Consider the following 20,242-nt stretch of genomic DNA (forward strand, 5'->3'; position numbering starts at 1 on the left):
TTCTATTGCCCTCAATAGTCCATTACCCCCTAATAGACGTCTATTAGGGGTAATAGACATCTATTGCCTCCTAATATTAGATGTCTATTGCCCTCCAATAGAACTTTTGGTAGCCAGAATGGGGACTAATCTTCCTAAAATTAGACAAATAAAACATTGATTAAAGAAAAAAATGAAGAGATTATATCAATTTAAAAACGTCTATTGCCCTCCAATAGACATTCAAAACTTTTTTTTCTTTCCTTCTATCTCGTTACTTAAAAAAATAAAAAATAAAATAAAATCTGATTTGGGCACCCAGAAAATGATTTGGGCACCCATGTCCTCTTTTCCCATCTTGCCAAACATAGTCTACTGCGGCTCGATCACGGCCATACAAAGTTGTGGGTCCTCGATCACGGCCATACAAAGCTGCAGGTCCTCTATCACAGCCATCAAAGTGGCGGTCCTCTATCTCCCGGTTGGCGAGCACCAGGTTCGTGTTCTAGAAATCCGATATTCAAGAGCTAATTCAAATTGGTGATGCAAACAACGGCGTTCCTCTAGAAGACGATGTCGACGACGTTGCGCTCGAAGTACTCCTTCCCCATGGAGATGCTCAGCTTGACGATCTCAGCGTGGATGGTGTAGCCGAAATCGGAAGATGAAGTAGGGGTCAGCTTGGGGCGTCGTCGAGTCCGAGAAGCGGATCGAGCAGTCTTATGTTTCTCGAATAATCAGGAAGAATTACCTTACAATTTCCGACGACCGGCGACCACGCCGATGATGATCTGGCCGAGAGAGAGAGAGAGAGAGAGAGAGAGAGAGAGAGAGAGAGAGAGAGAGAGAGAGAGAGAGAGAGAGAGAGAGAGAGAGAGAGAGAGAGAGTGTGGCGTTTGGTTGTAAATCTTTAATTGGGTTGAGGGCAAAATGGTCATTTGATGTCAAATAATGTATGTGGAAATAAAAATTTGTTGTTGAGGTAAGTGAGATACTTTTTGCTCATTTTGGGGCTTTGGGTCAAAGGACCCAAAAGCTAACTCTCTTGTACATGATCATGTTGAAGTAATATTAAACTCTCTTAATAAATGATCAAAAGAAATGATTAAAAAGAGTTAAGAGTGGATCTCTAACAATCCCTTAAAGAATACATAATCAATGACTATTAACAAGTAATGTTTTTTTTACGTCGCCTAATTAAATTCAGTAATGTCATTGATCCACCCCTTAAAATCTAAAATAAAATATAAAAGGGTAAATTTAGTGTTGCAAGATTATGACGTGGTAAGATATATTACGTGAAATTGAAAATAAAAATCGGATTTATATCCATGACATGACAACTAAAATTGAAAATTTGAGGCTACAAATCTTAGACTCACTTGAGCCTATCATTGCCCATTGTAAAAAAATGACTTTACAATAGAAGTTATAAGGATTTGCATTTCTCCAACCGTTGTCAATTCAACCTATACCTTATTATGATATCGTAGAACATACTTGTAATTTAAGTAATCGTCATACATACTCTATGTCATCCAATTTATCAATCATTGCCCTTGACCTCATCCTCTTCTCATCGGTAATTAAACTCGGGGCGACATGGTCGCTGGTTCTCCCGCGCCAATTCTCCGGGTGACAACTTGATTTAATTAACAAATTAAGCTACCTAACACGCTAAAGAAGACTCGGTATTACTACGAGTAGACTGCAGACTATTGGAATTTTTTTTCTTTCATTTTTTCTTTGTCAATTGGATAGTTTACTGACCGGTACATGTTCATGCCTCTATATATATATATTCCTATACTAAACCAGATTGATCAGTATCTTATTTTGGGTTTCCAATCAATTAAAGAACAAGCTAACAGATCAAGCAGCTGGTATTGTTCTATCTAGCAGCCAGCTATATATATGGCAATGGAAGAACTACATGCAGCTGCTTTAGCATACTACGACAATGGCACTCAACAGCTTCGGGATCTGGCAGGGTCTTTCTTCCGATCTATGGACACCAACGGGGATGGTCAAATCAGCTGCTTGGAGTTCAATGACTTCCTCCAGCAAAGTGGCTACAACTGGATTATTAACGATCCAAACTTCTTCAAAAGACTTGACCGCAATGGCGATGGTGGATTGGATTTTGGGGAAGTTCTCACTTTCTATTATATCATTAAAACGAGGTACATCAAGTGCCAAGGGTATCGGTGCGGTGTACACCTCTGTGGTTTGTATTTCACTTGCGTTGCTTGCTTTGACGGATCTCATGAGCATTGCTCCACCTTTGATCTCTGTCCTGCCTGCTATCGCAATCGGAGTTACTATCACCACCAGCACCACACATACTTCTTGGATAATCATGTATTGCTGCGCTCCAAACGAGGCCTCTCTCCATATGCTCCACCAAATCTCAACATGGTACATAATTGTATTACATTCTTTATCACATTTATGCGCCTTGACCTTCACTTTGTTCTACATTTGTACGTAGACCTCTAATATAACTTCCATATCTGTGTGATAGCTCCTGAAAAAGTTACTAATTAACATATACGCAGATCAAGAGAAATGCTAGCTGCAGTTTTCTCCCACTAACTTTCTCCTGTTATTATCCTCATTCCACAATGTATTAATTTCCATGATTAAAATTGTTCATTAATTTTGTAGATGGAATTTTTAAAGATTTTGTATACATGTATTGCTATAGTTGCCAAACAGTTTCCTAAACAATTAGGCAGATTCATGAAGGAAATCTGTCTATTTAATGATAGTTGTTAGGAAACTATAAACTACTTTCCATTTAGTTTTCATTTCAGTTAAAGATTTAAGAAGGGTAATCTATAAAATGAATCTTCGGCTCATAGGGACTATAGCATTGCAAGATAGCAAAAAGAAAGAAGAACGTTGCTAGGGTTTCTCTTCAATATAAGTAGCAACACTACCATAGACAGCTCAATTGTCATGTTGCTGATTTTCATTAATTGTCTATATAAGCTTACTTTTGCCTAATTCGTATATGTCGGCGTTGCTAATACAATGCAGGCAATGACTCCAACCCCGCCTCCAGCAGTTTATAATAATATTAATTACTACATCGCTGCTGCACCTCAAAGGGTGAGTGCATATGATTTTGTCACATAATTTCAACACAAAACCAAAGTGATTTTTACATCACGAAATTTGTACTGGTATAAATATATATGTGATTAATAACTTTTTTTTTTTAATAATTTCTTTTGTGTATATATATTTGCAGCATAGTTGGTTCCAGGTATTTCGAGTGTTTGAGATGGCTCTTGCTGCTGCAAGTGTGGCTGCTACTTGTACAATCATGTAATGTCATTACAAAGAAGGGTTTATTGTTGGAGTCCAAATTCGGTGTCTATCTGATGTGATCAGACTAACAAAAAATGAAATGATGTAGAATTGATCACGGACAGCCATTGGAGGATTTGAATGCGCCATTCTTTTCTGAAGGGAGAGAGCTAGAGGGTTTTCCTTCCGCTTCAATGACTCCATGTAACCAAAGATAAATTAAAAGAGTTTTTTCTTTTTCTTTTTCTTTTTTCTTTTCTGTTATTTAGAACAGACCGATTTTAAGATTCATGATTGTACGTAATTACAATTGATCGAGCTTCATCGTTTGAGCTTCATTTTGATTGAACTATTAACCTTCCTGTCCTGCCCTCTTTGCTTTTTGTTTCAATCAAGCAAGAACCGTTAGCTTAATTAGTGGCTCTTGTTTTCTCCAAACAAAGGACAAGAATTCAAAAAGCACATTGTGTATTTCACTCTCATATCTCCTTCCTGAATTAACACCCTAACGCTGGTAGACCTACTAGGGTCGGTCCTGACATTGTAGAGGCTTGGGGCAAATAATAAAAATGTGGCGTAATGAACGGTGTTCGATCAATAACCAAATTTGTTTTATTTAATAATAAAATTTGTTTTTCATAGTATTTTGTTACAACTATATTGCTTAAGATTATAAGGGGCAAAATAAATCAAACTCATATACATTAGTAAGAATAAAAAAGAAAAAGAACTAAAGGTGATTATACCAAAAGAAGCCAGAAAAATAAAAGAAGGGAAGTAAACCAGTCAAAAAAATTAAAGAAAAAAAAAAGAAAAAGCAAAGTAAATTGAACAAGCTAGAATCGAACCTATTGGGGTGGTGTGCCTCATTAAAAAATAGGTGGTTCCCTACCAACTAAACTACAGGCATCCGCGGTATAATTTGTGCAAAGAAAAATATACCGAGGTTGTTGAAGTCTATATTTATATAAAATAAAATAAAAGACCCACCGGAGACCTAGCCGCCTCAGGCAGCAACCCTCAGGGCAGGTCTTGAGACGTAGTTGGGCAGGTGAGGACTCATACGCCCACTAAGTTTTTGTCCGTAGCGGAGTTAATTGATGATCTACTAGCTAGCATATAAAATTTTAGCCTAAATATAAACATATATACCCCCAAAGAGCAGTTTAAATAAAGAAAATATAACAATATGCCTCCATATATATAAATAAAATCTTGGATCCACACTACACCTAAAGATGGCCGTGGACATACCTGGACGGTCTCTATATATGGAGGCCGACGACTCTCCAGTTACTTATGCTAGCTAGGGGTCCAGTGAGTGGAAGCTAGGATACAAATATAGAAAGTGAGATACAGAAGAAGTATATATTATTATTGAATGGGGAAGTCGTGGAAGTGGGTGTTGACTTCCCTAAATGATCGATGCGATACATGCACCAAGAAAAGGTTTCTGAGTTAATAGCATAAAATTTGAGAAAACTTTTAAATATATCTAGATTTAAACATAGAGAAAACTCTACTGTTAGCTCTAAATTTTCTTAATCTTTGACTACGTGCCGCGTAGAATGATAGTGATAAGGGTTATGTAGCTGCAAGAAATAGTAAAACCCTAGCTAGAACTTACAATATTATATAAATAAAGTTAATTATATTTATAGGAACAAAAATTAGTAACCTGCATTAAAAAATGCCCAGTAGCTAGCTATTGCAATAATTACAGTGAATTGTCATCGAAAAAAAATATAATTAAAGTGAATTATTGTAACTCTTCTTAATTATTTTCCAACTTGGGAAAAAAAAAAGAAGGAAAAAACTAGACTATATGAATCAATCAATGGCCGGAAGCTAGCTACTGTACGTAGTCCGGGTCTTTTGGATGAGACAAGGAGTTCACTTTATTTTTTAGTTGAAAACAAGGAGTTGACTGGGCTTGATATCGACGCAAGTAGCTAGCCATGAAAGAGCTTATTTAACTTTCGTTTAGGTTCTTCGTCTTTCTGTCGGGGACCGTGTCCAAGTCTTTCTGTCTTAGGCACATAATTTAAGCCTTGATTAGAAAGGCCATTATATTTCTAAAAGCTTAATTAAACAGTGAAAGGTTGACGTACGTATCCCTCATCTTGATATGTGTTTGACGCGTAAATCCTGTAGGGGTGCAAACTGTCTCTTTTGAGCGAGTGATTGCGCAGGCGTGCCAGCACCGTGGGGTGCAGTCGTCGGGGTAGTCCCTTGACCTGACTTCTTCTTCAAGCGCTGTGGACGAGGAGAGCACCAACCTCGTCACAGGATTCTTCTCTAGCCTTTCGGAAAAGGACTTCTGCCTTACGGATAAGGACTTTGGGTGTGATCTCTTCGCGTTCACAGTATCGATACTTAGTATTGTAGACTAAGCAGAGCAATCACTGGAAGTTGTGAGAAAGCACGGGTCTTGCTAAAGCGTGACTTTAGCTTCGCTGGGTTGCGAGGCCGTTACCCTTGCTTCGCTGGTTGGGTCGGTGGCAGTAGCACTGACAGTCGGCTCGCGGGGAGACTAGGACTGGCGTGCGGTCACCGGGTTTCAACAAGGTTGAAGGTTTGCTCCGGGGAGGCTTTGTAATCGCTGAGATTAGTTGATTTGAGAGAGGTCCTCTTTGTGTCCTTGAACCCTAGTATTTATACCTAGGTCTTCGATTGTTCCTTGCTACCGAAGGATTATTGATTGAAGTTTCCTATTCAATCTCTGCTACTTGACTCCAATAAGGTTTCGTTTTCCTTATGAATTACGGGATGGGCGAAGCTGTAACCCAAACCCAAGTAGGCTTATTTTTGGGCCGCAGGTATCGGCCCGCTACACTAAATTCACTAAAGGATCTTGCCAAAATTACTTTTGGGCTCAAACATTTCCCCCCAGGCCCCGAAAGCAGGCCCACGAAGATGTAACTGCTTGAAGGGGACTAAAACGATGCGCCGATCGCTTGAAACGATGTCATTAATGAAGGTTGCGTCCTTTCGTTTGCAAAAACGCCTTTCTGTCGTATCGTTTCCCTCACAAAAATCCTTATTTAAACCCACAGCCGCTAGACCTGTCACATCAGAAACCCCTCCAGTCTCTTAAGCCCAGAAAAATCCATTTCGTCCATTACCTCCTTCGCAGAAACCCAGAAATGGCTCCCCCAAAGAAGATAATCATCGATCAAGAGGAAGAGTTGAACGAAAAGGTTGCCCATACTTGGGGAACCAACATTGGTACTCGCATTCATCTCCACACACCTATCCATCGACCCCTGCTCCTTCGATTCTCCGACCATCAAACTGGACTGGGTCTAGCGCCACGAGATGCTATTCCTGACGACGCTATCGCTCTTTATGGCCTACCAGTCCGTCGACCCATTCCAGTCCTCCGAAGGACCCCTGGAGATTTCAGTAGCTGGGGCGCCCAGAATCATCGAGCCAAAATAGGGCATTGGCCGTCCTCCATCAGTGTAGCAGAGACTTCTTGGTATCGCGCAGCGCAGGCGAGGGATCTGGCTCGTTGGAACGCAGCAGGTATCACGCATACTATCGATCTATGTTTCAATCTTCCTCGTGGCGGCACTCGCTCGCCACTCGCTGCTTTCCTTTGTTTCTGGAATACCGCCACCAACACATTTGACTTTAGATTTGGTCAAATGAGTGTCACTCTGTTGGATATTCTCGCCATCACTGGCCTGCCCATCGATGGCGAACCCTATGTGCATGGTCAATTTGATTCTGTCAACTTCACTTCGACCATGGCCCAGCACGATCGTAGTTCCCACAGTGGCTCCTACTCATGATGGTTGGCTTATTACAGCCGGGAACACAATGCGACCGGCGAAATCTCTTTTCTGGAGTATTGGCTCTGCAAGTTTATATTCTGCACCTCTTCCTGCAAGCCCACTGGTACTTGGACTCTTCTAGCGATGGCCCTTTACAACGGCCGCAACATCGGACTTGGGCAGCCAGTATTAGGAGCCCTTTACCGCATGCTATACCAGGCCACCATGCACCCATTTGAGACTAGCATGTCTGGCCCCTTTTGGATTTTGGATTTTGGATTTCTGGATCCAAACTTACTTCCCGTTCTTCCGTCGTGATGACATCCCGTTACTCCCACCGGCCGACCAACTCTTGGGTCGGTGGTTCTGCCGCGAGGGGAGGTATTCATCCCCCCCTTACTCCGAGTGTTTTTCTTATCTGTACCTTTTAAACGAGATGCCATATTGCGACATAATTTTGGGTAGAAAATTCCCCTCTTTACTTGAATATGGCTTTCTTCCTAGCGATCCTCGCTACACTGATCGCGCACGCTTGGCTTTCCGTCGCGCGATCTCCTGTTCAGACATCAGGATCGCTGCCGAGGAACTCAACTACGAGCTCTACACTCCTAATCATTTTGCTCGCCAATTCGGCCTTGTCCAATTGGTGCCATTCCCTCTATACGACGCCTGGAACTACAACACTTCCTGGCGCAGATTCGGGCCCCCCCTTGGATCGATGCCGGCGCAAAGTATGCTTGCGCTGGTTGATCTTCCTGACTGGGCCCAAGTTATTGATGCTGTGGACGGGGCTGAAGAAGGATACGAAGACTGGTGGGCGGAGGTTTCAGTTAATTGCTGGACTCAGCAGGACGACGAACTCTTCGCAGCCCTCTTTGGAGAACTGAAAAACCCCTATCCTGTCGATGTTGAAGTGCTCGCTCGCTTTTCCGAGGATGTGACACGGTCCCAGCCTCTTCCGGTGACACAACCGACGCGAGTTCCTCTCCCGGCACAGGCTGGTATTGTAATCCGCGAACCCCCTCCGGAGGTAAGTATCTGAGCCTTATCTTCTGCAATTTTCCTTTTATTTCTTTCTACTCACCCCTCGCTATGTCAGGGAACGACGCCACGCTCTGGTGCTCGCACAATCCGTACTTCCCCTGCCGCTGGCCAGTCTGGAAAGCAGAAGGAGGTGTTCACAGAGCCTGAAGCTGAAGAATCTTCTTCCGACGACGATGATACGCAAACTGTAAGAACCCTCTACTCTCAGGATCATTCCTCTGATGAATCAAGTCTAACTTTGCAATTTTGGCAGATCGCGGCTGCTCTGGCTCGCAAGCGCAACCGCTCAGACCCTCGCACTGACCCATGGGAAGAGGATGAGCCACTCGCTGATCGACTGGTAAGAGATAGGAAAAATCATACTATCCATTATCTATCTTTTAGTCCAATTCCTATAACTGTTTCACTCGCAGATCCGTCGCCGGCCCTCCGGACACACTGGGGAAGGCTCTTCCGCTGTTGGTGAAGGAACAACTGCCCCGCGGGCCCAAACACCCACGGATTCAAGTAATCTGCCACCTCCCGCCAGCAACGCGAGTGATACGCATTTGGCTTTGATTCCGGTGCAGGTTATAGAGACAGCTCGCCCGAGCTGGACGAAGGAATAGCCCCTTCAAACTCGCCACCTGAGGAACCGATCGCTGCACAACCTTTAATGCAGGTAGCGCTTGATCCCCTCCCTGACGAAGCAACTCAAGAGCCTGCGCCAATAGCAATTCTGCGTGAGCCCCTGGCTGTAGAGGTACACTTTGAACCGAAGGCCTTAGTCTGTTTTATTTTCTATGCATTCTAAAAAGTCCTTCTTAACCACAGAGTCCTGATCCTGTCGGGGAAACAGCAACTGCTGCAGAGGTGCATGTCGCTGATCCGGCAGACCTAATTGGTAGAGATGTGGTGGTCCAGGATCTTGCCCCCCATGTCCCTGAAGTGGGAGAAGGAGCAAATGTCGAACCGGAGCCAGAAACGGTCCCCGTTATAGAGCCTCAAGAGGCCCCTACTGCTGCTACTGATACTAACGCTCCTGCTCCACCTTCCGAACCCCCTTCTAGGTTGGAGAGACTTGTTCGCGTACTCGAAGTGGCCCCTCCAGGAGTCATAGATGAAGCGAGGGATGGGTTGCAGCGACTTCTGGGTCCTGACATCTTGTTGCCAGGTGCGCCCGCCAAAGCTCAGGAATACTTGATGGTTCTTCGCCGCGAGCGAACCATCACTGAGGCTGAGTTCACCGAGATATATGAGCTATTACAAAACCTTCCTGAGTGGATCAATGAACGAACGAACGCGACCGCACAAGCGAGGCAAGCTCAGGTCCACTATCGGGGCCTTGCACACCAAACAGAGACATCTCGTGACTTCTTGGGCGATAGAGCCGTCCTTGTCAGAGACTTGCGCATCATGCAGAATCATCTTCAGACACAAATCCGGGACCTGCAAGCCCAACTGACTGCGGTGACGGCCCGGCTTGAGCATGAGGAACCTCTGTTAGAGCAACCCTTAGCAGCTTTCGAAGCGATGTCTCAAAATTTAGCTCAGGCTCGCGAAGCAGCCAGACAAGCGGAGCGAGCTGCTGCCGACGCCAGTTTTCGTCTGGATGAACACTTACTTCGCTTGACCCATGCGGGCCGAAAACTTTAGGCCCCTATTAGGCCCAATTTGTATGAACAATATTATATTTATCTAATGTATTTAGCCCACATTGCTTGGCCCAAACATACGTTCAGTTTACGAATTAATGTCTGCCTTTATTGTCATTGAAGTTGGTTTGACGAAAAGTTTTGAAACAGAGCGGTTATCTCCTCGGAGACTGCCCCGCTTCCCACGCGTTTTCAAGTACCTTCATTTCCGAGATCTTTGCATTCAATTCCTCTGATACTCTTATTGATGGCGTTGAAAGTACTTCAACCGTCCATCGCACGGTTGAGGCCACTGAACTTGGTTCTATAAATACCAACACTTTGGGGAAAAGATAAACACCAGCAAGTATGGCTTTCCCAGATATAGTTTCGCAAACCTTACTTCTCTTTCTTCATTTTCTGAGATCTTCCCCTCATAGCCTCATCCTCAGCCCCAAACTCATAGACTTCATGGCTTAATCTCAAGACCTAGATAGGCCTCATGGTTTAATCTCAGGTCCAGTGGCATGTCTTCGGTTTCTGAAAATCTGGATGAACTTGCCAGTCTCAGTTAAACCGAAGAGCATGTCACGCTCCTAACGCGGCAGAAACCTATTCTGAGGGGTCCCTCTTCTCAGACTGCCGGCGTGGAGCATGGGGAAGAAGGGCCGAAGGCCACGTTGAGGCCGACTGTTCTTCTTTCGCTGTCTACCTCCAGGGCCTGACTACGAGACTTCTGTTTTTCCCCTGGAGGTAGATGTGGTTGTGGGTCGCGCTCGCTCTGGATACCAACTCCATCCCGGAGGACAACCAACTAGAAGGGTTGGGATGGATTATTTCCTTCCCTCTTCCTCCGGTACAAATGAGAGCAGCTGCGACTCAGATCAGAGGAGGATCTGGGTGAAGAGAAGAAGAGTGCCAGCGGTACTGCCCATGTCCTCCTTGCCACCGCAAGATCCAGAAACTCTTAGAAGATCTGAAATCCTTTTGATTCTTAAAGCCACTTTTGGCCTTGTAATTGCAAATGTAAATGTTTCTATCTGTACTACTTTTGGCCGCAAAGCCACTTTATGAATGAATGTTTTTGTAGTTAAAAGTTATTGTTGTAAAATAAGGCCACTTGTATAGGTCTCCATGTATATTCTTAACACATGTTGTCAAGGAAAAAGTACAATCAAAGTTGGAAATTATTCCAACATAAAGCCTCAAGAGCAGGCCTGGAAATTAATCAAGAAATTAATCAAAAATTAATAAAAAATAAGGCCTCAAGAGCAGGCCTGGAAATATATAGTGTTGCCCCCCTAGTGTTCGTAGGTGAAGCAAACCCACGAGATGAAGGCCTGAATGTAAAGGTGGTGCGAGCCGAGGAACACTATGATTCCCCCCATATCTGGGACAAAGGTTAGTCCGAAGGATCTTCGAACTCCCAAACACTAGGGTAATATTTCTTCAAGAATCGTCCGTTGATGGGGTTGCGATGGATGTCCCCATCAATGTCCTTGAGGTGAAAAGCCCCGCGCTCCAAAATCCGGTGGACGACAAAGGGCCCTTCCCATCGCGGGGTCCATTTACCGCGACCTGTTAACTTTTCGCCAAGGGGTAAAACGGCTTTCCAAACAAGCTCCCCTTCCTTATAACTATGACCCCGCGTCCGCTTATCATAGGCGCGAGCGATACGCTGCTTTTCCATGACCAGATTATCCAAAGCCGCTAACCGCTGCTCGCTTAAATCTTCGTGTTCCTGCCACATTGCCTGGACGTAGTCTTCTCCGATCAAATGATGTTGCTCTTGGACGCATAAGGAATGAACGTTAATCTCCAAGGGTAGCACAGCGTCGTGGCCAAACATAAGGGCATACGGTGTCGTCGCGGTGGGACTCCGCTTAGAAGTGCGATAAGCCCAAAGTGTCTCGTGCAAAGTATCGTGCCATTGGCGAGGGTTCTCTGCCAGCATTTTCTTTAGTAGGGTAATAATTATCTTGTTGCTAGCCTCCGCTTGACCGTTGGACTGAGCGTAATACGGGGTACTATGGACGAACTAGATGCCAAAATCAGTGACTAGTTGCTCGACGGGACCTCCCATGAACGCTGCCCCCCGGTCTGAAACGAGCACCTCAGGGACACCAAACCTGCAGATAATGTTACGAAAAATAAACTGGCGAATGGTGCCGCCGGAGGCCTCTTTTAATGGCTCCACTTCAGCCCATTTGGTGAAGAAGTCAGTGGCGACGATGATGAACTTATGTTGGAGAGACGAGTGGGGATGGATCATTCCAATCAAGTCCAGTGCCCAGCCCCGCGCAGGCCAAGGCTTGATGATAGGTTGCATAGGAATGTTAGGAACATGCTGGACTGGACCATGTGCTTGACAATCTTCGCAACCTTTGGCGAATGCAATACAATCCTTTAGAATGCTGGGCCAGTAATAACCATGTCGCCTAATAAGCCATCGCATCTTGGGCCCCGCCTGATGAGCCCCACATATCCCTGTGTGCGCTTCACGCATTAATTGTTTAGCTTCACAACCATAGACACACCGAAAGTCCATGCCATCTTCCCCACGGCGTCGCAACTCGTCACCCCTGAGGAGATAATTTAGAGCGAGAAAGCGAATCTTTCTGTCAGCTGTGGGGTCTGGGCGCTTGAGGTAAGCAACCAGTGGGATGCACCAATCCACATCTATAGGTTCTAACACCGTGACCACTGGATCATCTGGCGGATCAGGCCGTGCGAGCCATGAGGGCAGTGTGCGACGCTTAACCTTCAGGAGACGCTCGCGAACTCCATACTTCAATGTAATGCCCGTGGCTAGCTGAGCGAGCTCATTGGCAGCGAAATTGCGCTCGCGGAGAATATGCTCCAAATCGACATCGGTAAACTGATCTAGAAGCTCAATGGCACGATTCAAATATGGCATGAGCAGCCAACTTGCACATCGATATACGTTTTGAAGCTGGTTTATAACGAGCTGAGAATCACAGCGGATCTGAACGTCCCTTACACCCATTTCTAGTAAGACTTCGAGCCCGATAATAAGAGCTTCGTACTCGGCCTGATTGTTCGTGCATTTGAATTCTAATTGGAAAGAGTAAGAGAAACGATCGCCAGTTGGATTTTCCAGAACAATCCCTGCTCCGGCCAATGTTTCGGTTCTAGAGCCATCAAAGAACAGTACCCAGGGCTGCAAGGCGACTGTGGCCTGGTACCAAACTGCGTATTCTGGGATGCGCGCCAAATCTGGCCGTGTTATAGTGACCGACGCTACTTCCAACTCCTTTACCATGGGAATCTCCAACGTAGGATGATGTGCCAGAAAATCTACAATGGCCTGCCCCTTAACGGCTTTCTGAGGGACGTATTGTAGCGAAAATTCTAAAAGGGCCAGGACCCACTTGCCAATGCGGCCTCTCAAAATAGGTCGCGATAACATGTATTTGACTAGATCCGTTTGAGCGATGATGCAGGTAGTAATGGATAACATGTAGTGTCGCAACTTGCACGCTGAAAAATACAAAGTCAGACATAGTTTCTCTATAAGGGTGTACCTCGTCTCACAATCTGTCAGTGTCCAGCTGAGGTAAAATATAGCATGCTCGATACCTCCTTCATCATCCTGAGCGAGCAGGCTGCCAATGGAAGCCTCAGATGATTAAATGTATAACTTCAGCAGAATTCCAGCTCTAGGTGGAACTAGGACAGGCGGACTCGTGAGGTAGGTCTTGATTCTATCGAAAGCCGCTTGATGTTTAGGCTCCCACACGAACTCAGCCTGTCCCTGTAGTTTCAGCAATGGGGAGAAGGGCTGGATTTTACCTGCAGAGTTAGAGATGAAACGTCTCAGAAAGTTGATCTTACCCAGCAAGCGTTGCAACTCCTTTTTTGTTCGTGGGGCGGTAGCATTGATGACCGCGCTCGCTTTGTCTTCAGGGACTTCAATGCCTCTCTGGTGAACAATGAACCCTAGAAAATCTCCCGCTCGAACCCCAAAAACGCATTTAGCTGGATTCATCTTGAGCTTGTGTTGTCGCATGCGCTCAAACACCTTCCTGAGATCGGTGATGTGGTCATCCTTCCTCTGAGACTTCACCACTACGTCATCGATGTAGACCTCTAAAATCTTCCCCAGTATGTCGTGGAAGATCAGGTTCATGGCTCTCTGATACGTTGCTCTGGCATTCTTCAGTCCAAAAGGCATAACCACGCCCGCGAAGCCGGGACAACGGAATGCGGTTTTATGTCTGTCTTCTTCTGTGACTGGAATCTGGTGATACCCCGCTGTGCCGTCCATGAAGGATAATAATTCATGTCCCGCTACAGCGTCTACTAACATATCCGCGACTGGCATAGGGTAGACATCTTTAGGTGTAGCGACATTAAGGTCTCTGTAGTCAACGCAGACCCTCATCTTGCCGTTCTTCTTGCGAACTGGCACGATATTAGATAGCCACTGATTGTATTTGGCTACCCTGATAACGCCGGACTTGTGCATTTTCTCGACTTCCTCTTTGACGAGAATTTGGGTTTCAGAGTTTATTCGTCGCGGCTCTTATTTCACAGGCTTCCTGTCAGGGAGTGTTGGTAATTGATGGCACACCAAGTCCAGTGACAGGCCTGGCATATCCTCATACTTCTCCACGAAGCAGTCTTTGAATTCATGTAATAACTCAATGAGCCCCTGTTTCTCGCTAGGCTCCAAGTAAGCGCTGATGGGTCTTCTATGGGTTCATCTGCTGTTCCAAGATTAATTTTCTCGGTAGGATCTTTGACCTTAGGAGGTGTGTCATCCAGCGCCGCTGGGGCGAGCTGAACATCGACCTCAGCATCTTGTTCCTGGTCAGAGAGTTCCTCATGGACGACCTCTAAGGTCGCGACCCGCTCATAGGCCTCTTTTTCCACTAAGTACGATGACAGTCTATCATATAGCGAGTGGAAGGCCTCTATCCCTCCTTCTGGAAGGTCGTAATCCATTAATCATTTAAGGGTTTGGGCACAGCTTGGCCAGGCCTTTCCAAGCCCTCTTTTGCGAGCGTCAGCCCCCACTGTGCCAATTCGGAGGCCGTCACCCCTGTGGGCCGGCCTTTATCGTCGATGCCACTGACCTGTAATGGAGTGATGGGCTCCAAATAGTACCTGGCATCTACATAGTTTGCGGAAACGGGGAATGGACGAGGATCCGCTTTAATCACTTCCGCTTTATCAGTCTTCCGGTTCCACATTACGAGCTCTTGATGCAGAGTCGACGGAACACAATAACTCCTATGGATCCAATCTCGGCCCAAAATTGCATTGTAGGCCGCATAACAATCTGTTACAAAGAAAGCATAAACCCCCTCAGCTGGGCCAACCTTGATGCGTAGGAAAAGAAGTCCCAAGGTTTTTGTTACAGTCCCTGCGAAGTTCTTGAGTGTAAGGGATGTAGACTGGATCTTCTCTCTCTTGATTTCGAGCAAGTGCATGGTTCGGGTAGTGATGACATTAACAGCCGCGCCGGTGTCAACCATGATCTTGCTAACTTTGGTGCCGCTCACATCGGTTGTGATATACAAGGGTCTCATGTGTTGGACCATAGCGGGTGTTGGCTTAGTGAAACTCATAAAGAACTCTGTGTTATGAGCCTCCCCTGTCTCAAGGAGCACAACTTCTTCCACAGGTGTCGTGACCGCCGACGTGATCTGCAACAGCTACAGACTATTTTCTCCTTCTTCAACGCAGTCCTGAGCTGCGACCGGTAATGCATACCGCGCGGGGAGTACGAAAACCATGTTGCAGGATATATCAGTCATATCTGTCTCCTCCACGTCAGTTTCCAGACCAGGCGTGTGTTCGTTGACAGGGACGGCAGTGTTGAATTGCTTAGCCAAGCGATCGACTAATGACTCCTCCGTAAGGCCTTTTACCTGATACTGCTCGCGCTCTTGTACTACAGGTGTTGGCAAGGGTGAGTCTGGCTTCGGTTCTCCTTCAGCGCTGACCTTGGGGGATGCGACCACGACACTCTGGACCCTTTTCGGCCTCCACTGTAAAGTCTCGGCAGTCCTTTCCTCCGAAAAACCGAAGGTTTAGCCTCTGGTTCTTCGCGAAATAGCTTGCGCCTGACGTGAGGTCGTCTTGTCGGTGAAGTTTCAGTTCGAGACGTCGGAGGTATCCTTTCTTCAGTGATTCTGCATAAAACACTGGGCTTGTCTGCCCCTATTGCTTGTTTTTGGAAGCTGCGGGGGGCCACTAATGGCTTGGCCGCGAGTGCCTCCATTTCCTTTTGATACTGCTCAGGTGATTTGACCAGCTGTGAAGGCTTGATCAGGCCCTGGTCAAGGGCTTCTAGTGCACGATTGCTTCTCCAAACCTGCACTGCAACTTCCTTTTCTTGGAAGAACTTATCTCCACTGCCTTCCCCTTTTCCCTGGTGTACCATTTGCCTTCCTTGATTGTATTAGCTGAGGCAGGAGGGATGTAGGGCTTGGTCGATCAAAATATTCCTGCACTCAGTCCTGGCCTTCTCCTCTTGTTTCTGATTGTTCACGGCTGCTCTTAGCTTTTTGAACAAGTTGGAATCCTTTGGGGATGGTGCAGATTCCATTTCTTCTCTATTTCTTGGGCTGGAAGGTTGATAGTTCCTAGAGGATGAAGCCCACTTGACCGGTGGGAGAGAACCAAAGTGAAATGTCTGCTCGACCTCTTCATGTGACACCTGAATGCTGCACTCTTCCTTGCATCGCGAGCATAAGACCACGGGCGAGGCCTGGATTTTTGTCTCAGCCTTGCCCCTCGCAGGTGTTCCGCCTGCGGGAGACTTCTCCCCTTGCTCATTTGAGCCCAAATCGAGAGTGAGTTTCCGTTGCTGTTGTTTGGTCCAGTTTATATCGACCATGTTGATCCCAGTATCAGGAAAAGGATCCAAGTCTACTAGTGCTGCCGCCGTGACTGGAGCTTCCACCTGCAAACTACCATTGTTAAGCCATACCTGAATCTGGTCTTTGAGTTTCACGCAATCGGCAGTGTTATGATTCCATAAATTATGGAACTTGCAATACTCCTTCCCCTTCAGCTGCTCCGGTCGAGGAAAAGGTCCAAAATCAGTCTTCACCATCTTCGCGGTGATCATTTCGTCGAGGATCTCATGGGCTTTGTTGGCATCATATGTATATGTTGTGAACTCAGGTTTGGTGAAGGCCATTGATTTGAGCTTAACGGGCTCCTTGGAAATTTTGAGCTGCTTCAATGATGGACTCTTTTTTCCGGTTAACTCGTAGGCCGCTATATCATTTTCCTCTTCCTCTTCATCATCCTGAACCACTTCTTCAGTGCTATGATGGTAATAAGGGTCATAGGTCGACGGCTGGTAGCTCAGGGCCGCTACGGTACGATGTTTCCCGGCACATATGTCCCTCTGGAAGCGTTTTTTCTTGCATCCGTCTCTCTAAGGAGATGCTCGAAGCTTCCCACCTCTGTGATGAGTTCTCCCATCGACTGAATCATGCTACCGTGCTGCTTTTTCCATTGACGTGGTTCCAAACCTTTCACTGCCAACTTGACTAATTCCTTTTCGGGCAGGATGACGTTTAGCTTGGCTTTCTGGATCTGGAAGCGTTGAAGGTAGGCCACTGCTGATTCTGTAGGCTGCTGGGCCATCTGGGTGAGAGAGGCCAAGTCTACTTCAGGCTCGATAGTTCTGAAAGTTTTGCGGAAGAGCAGTTCCATTGCAGGCCAGTCAGCCACTGTTCCTGGCCGAAGCTTGGAGAACCATCTGAAGGCAGCGCCTGATAGAGAAGTGCCAAAAATCCTGCATTTAAGGATATCATCGTTCTGGTACTGGCCGCACTGTACCCTAAACCTGGCTAGATGTGTCACCGCGTCCTCAGTATCCTCCCCTGAAAAAGTAGAAAATATTATGTTCTTATAGCCTCGGGGAAAGGGTGCGAGCATGATATGTGGCGGGAAAGGTCCCTCATAGACCCCATCTGGCTGGGCTCTAGGGTTAGCCAATCTGATCATCTCCTCTACTTCATCTCGTCTTACATATTCTGGACCCGGAGGGGGGGGTGGTACTGCCATAGTTTGGCGAGTAGCTTGCACAGGTGTTGCCTGGTTCACCGTTGCCGATCCCCTTTCGACGTGTACCGCGTGGGTAGTAGTCGCTGGCTTAATCTCTTCTTTCGACAAGGCTGTTATCTTGATCGGGGTACCGGTCTGGTCAAGCCCGTAATAACTTCTTGGCAACTCCTGATATGTCATTTTTGTTCCGTCGCTGTCGTATTAGACGAACGTGACGGGCTCAGATGAAGTTCCTGCACCTTTCGAAGCCTGATGCTTCGGTCTGGTGGCCTGTCCGCCCGACGAAGTAGGCTTTTCCTTGCTGCCACCGATAACCAACGCTTGCTCTTTACCCCTTAGTGGCGTAGCAGTAACTGTAGCTGAGGCAGAAGATGTATTATTAGCCTTCTCGCGCTGATTTGGTGGCACGTACTTGCCCGAACCGGATGGCTGGCCAAGAGAGCCAAGGATAGCATTAGAATCCCCTAAGGCTTTGTTCAACACTTCTCTCGCTTGGTTCAATTCAGCTCTCTGCATGGCCACTTCAGTTGCCAGGTTGGCACCGTCCTTGTGAAGACCTGCCATATCTGACGCGGTCTGTTTGGTTTGGTCGGCGATAGCCTCCAAAATCTGCGTTTGGCGCCGGTCCTGCTCCCTAGCGACGCTCGCAGCATGTGCCTTCACCGCACTCTCTGACTGTGCGATTTGCTGCCTAGTCTCCTCAGCATGGCGGATAACTCGCTGATCTATTTCTCGTATGAGCTTCTCCGTTTTTGCGGTCTCTCTGGCGAAATCAGCGTCCATCTTCTTGCGATGGCTTTCGATATTCTCCATGATGATTGCGAACCTGACTTCAGAGGACGCTCCCTCTGGAATAGGCTTTGGAACGAAAGCCTCTTCGTCTCCACTGCCCACTGTGGCGATGACGGTGGTGGGGATAACAGGTTCGCTGACCTGATTGGTATTAACATTCTGGCCCTCAGTAGTGGGCGGATGATCCTTTCCTTGTTCAGTTGACATGTTGGATGAACAGGTGGGGTAAGCCAATTACTGAGTCACTTGTTCTTCGGAAAGACCACGACAGTCCGCGTGAGAGTGCGGTCTGTAACTAGAGGTCTTGTGTTTTGAGCAGTTAGCGTAAACCTTTTGGTAAGGGTTTTCGCTAGACTTCCCAATGGCTACGTTCACGAAAAGACACTATTGCAGAGTCCCACTGGGCGTGCCAAAATGGTTGACGCGTAAATCCTGTAGGGGTGCAAACTGTCTCATTTGAGCGAGTGATTGCGCAGGTGTGCCAGCACCGTGGGGTGCAGTCGTCAGGGTAGTCCCTTGACCTGACTTCTTCTTCAAGCGCTGTGGATGAGGAGAGCACCAACCTCGTCACAGGGTTCTTCTCTAGCCTTTCGGAAAAGGACTTCTGCCTTACGGATAAGGACTTTGGGTGTGATCTCTTCGCGTCCACCGTATCGATACTTAGTATTGTAGACTAAGCAGAGCAATCACTGGGAAGTTGTGAGAAAGCACGGGTCTTGCTAAAGCGTGACTTTAGCTTCGCTGGGTTGCGAGGGCGTTACCCTTGCTTCGCTGGTTGTGTCGGTGGCAGTAGCACTGACAGTCGGCTCGCGGGGAGACTAGGACTAGCGTGTGGTCACCGGGTTTCAACAAGGTTGAAGGTTTGCTCCGGGGAGGCTTTGTGATCGCTGAGATTAGTTTATTTGAGAGAGGTCCTCTTTGTGTCCTTGAACCCTAGTATTTATACCTAGGTCTTCGACTGTTCCTTGCTACCGAAGGATTATTGATTGAAGTTTCCTATTCAATCTCTGCTACTTGACTCCAATAAGGTTTCTTTTTCCTTATGAATTATGGGATGGGCGAAGCTATAACCCAAACCTAAGTAGGCTTATTTTTGGGCCGCATGTATCGGCCCGCTACACTAAATCCACTAAATGATCTTGCCAAAATTACTTTTGGGCTCAAACAATATGTATATACGCAATAGTTCCTAACGCTTGTTCTATTATTGTGTTTCTATTGGACATTGTCTATTTCAACATTTGGATAACTAAACACTTTTTGATTTGGTTAAATTTAAATATTGCCATGTCAAAGTCAGAACTTAAGAGTTCGTGTTTTTTCTTTAATGGAATTGCTCCTAATGAAGAGGATATACTATTGAAGTATTGATCATCAAGTGACTACATTTGCACAACATAATTACGCGATAGTTGGATGAACGATGAAGCTTGCTCCTTGCAATGGAAATAAACGTGTCTTTGATTATCAGTCGTATTCAGAATTTACACGCTACTGGAGATTTTGAAGACCCACGTATACATATACATGTAAAATCATTCCTCTCTCTCCGTCTCTACCAATATTAGTTAAAATTAAAATTTAATTTATTACTATATTAGTAATAAAGGGATAAGTTAATTAGAAATAGCCTGGCCCGCCAGTTTCTCACATCATATAGTCAATTTC

The 20,242-nt window shown here is 46.1% G+C and overlaps 2 protein-coding genes across 2 annotated transcripts; one reads left to right on the plus strand and one right to left on the minus strand.

The window, feature by feature from the left end:
- The first annotated feature begins 1,838 nt into the window (after nucleotides 1-1,838).
- Nucleotides 1,839-3,476, plus strand: LOC112195752. Its single transcript, XM_024335943.2, has 3 exons — nucleotides 1,839-2,397; nucleotides 3,022-3,093; nucleotides 3,236-3,476. The coding sequence occupies exons 1-3, from the start codon at nucleotides 1,894-1,896 to the stop codon at nucleotides 3,314-3,316; spliced, it is 657 nt and encodes a 218-aa protein (XP_024191711.1). The 5' UTR covers nucleotides 1,839-1,893; the 3' UTR covers nucleotides 3,317-3,476.
- An 8,292-nt stretch (nucleotides 3,477-11,768) lies between these two features.
- On the minus strand, nucleotides 11,769-15,297 carry LOC112198809. Its single transcript, XM_024339913.1, has 2 exons — nucleotides 14,861-15,297; nucleotides 11,769-13,356 (listed from the first exon to the last, which is right to left on the minus strand). Exons 1-2 carry the CDS (start codon nucleotides 15,295-15,297, stop codon nucleotides 11,769-11,771), a joined length of 2,025 nt encoding a protein of 674 aa, XP_024195681.1.
- Nucleotides 15,298-20,242: the final 4,945 nt, after the last annotated feature.

The sequence above is a fragment of the Rosa chinensis genome, chromosome 4 (genome assembly GCF_002994745.2).
Source record: "Rosa chinensis cultivar Old Blush chromosome 4, RchiOBHm-V2, whole genome shotgun sequence".
Lineage (NCBI taxonomy): Eukaryota > Viridiplantae > Streptophyta > Magnoliopsida > Rosales > Rosaceae > Rosa > Rosa chinensis.

What these genes read in the sequence shown, in the direction of transcription:
- LOC112195752 (XM_024335943.2), top strand. Translation starts at nt 1,894, where the DNA reads ATGGCAATGGAAGAACTACATGCAGCTGCTTTAGCATACTACGACAAT. An exon ending in CTCCACCAAATCTCAACATG is followed by an intron (nt 2,398 to 3,021) that starts GTACATAATTGT and finishes AATACAATGCAG; the next exon opens with GCAATGACTCCAACCCCGCC. An exon ending in TCGCTGCTGCACCTCAAAGG is followed by an intron (nt 3,094 to 3,235) that starts GTGAGTGCATAT and finishes ATATATTTGCAG; the next exon opens with CATAGTTGGTTCCAGGTATT.
- LOC112198809 (XM_024339913.1), bottom strand. Translation starts at nt 15,297, where the DNA reads ATGGTCCAACACATGAGACCCTTGTATATCACAACCGATGTGAGCGGC. An exon ending in GCAAACTATGTAGATGCCAG is followed by an intron (nt 13,357 to 14,860) that starts GTACTATTTGGA and finishes TTCCATTGGCAG; the next exon opens with CCTGCTCGCTCAGGATGATG.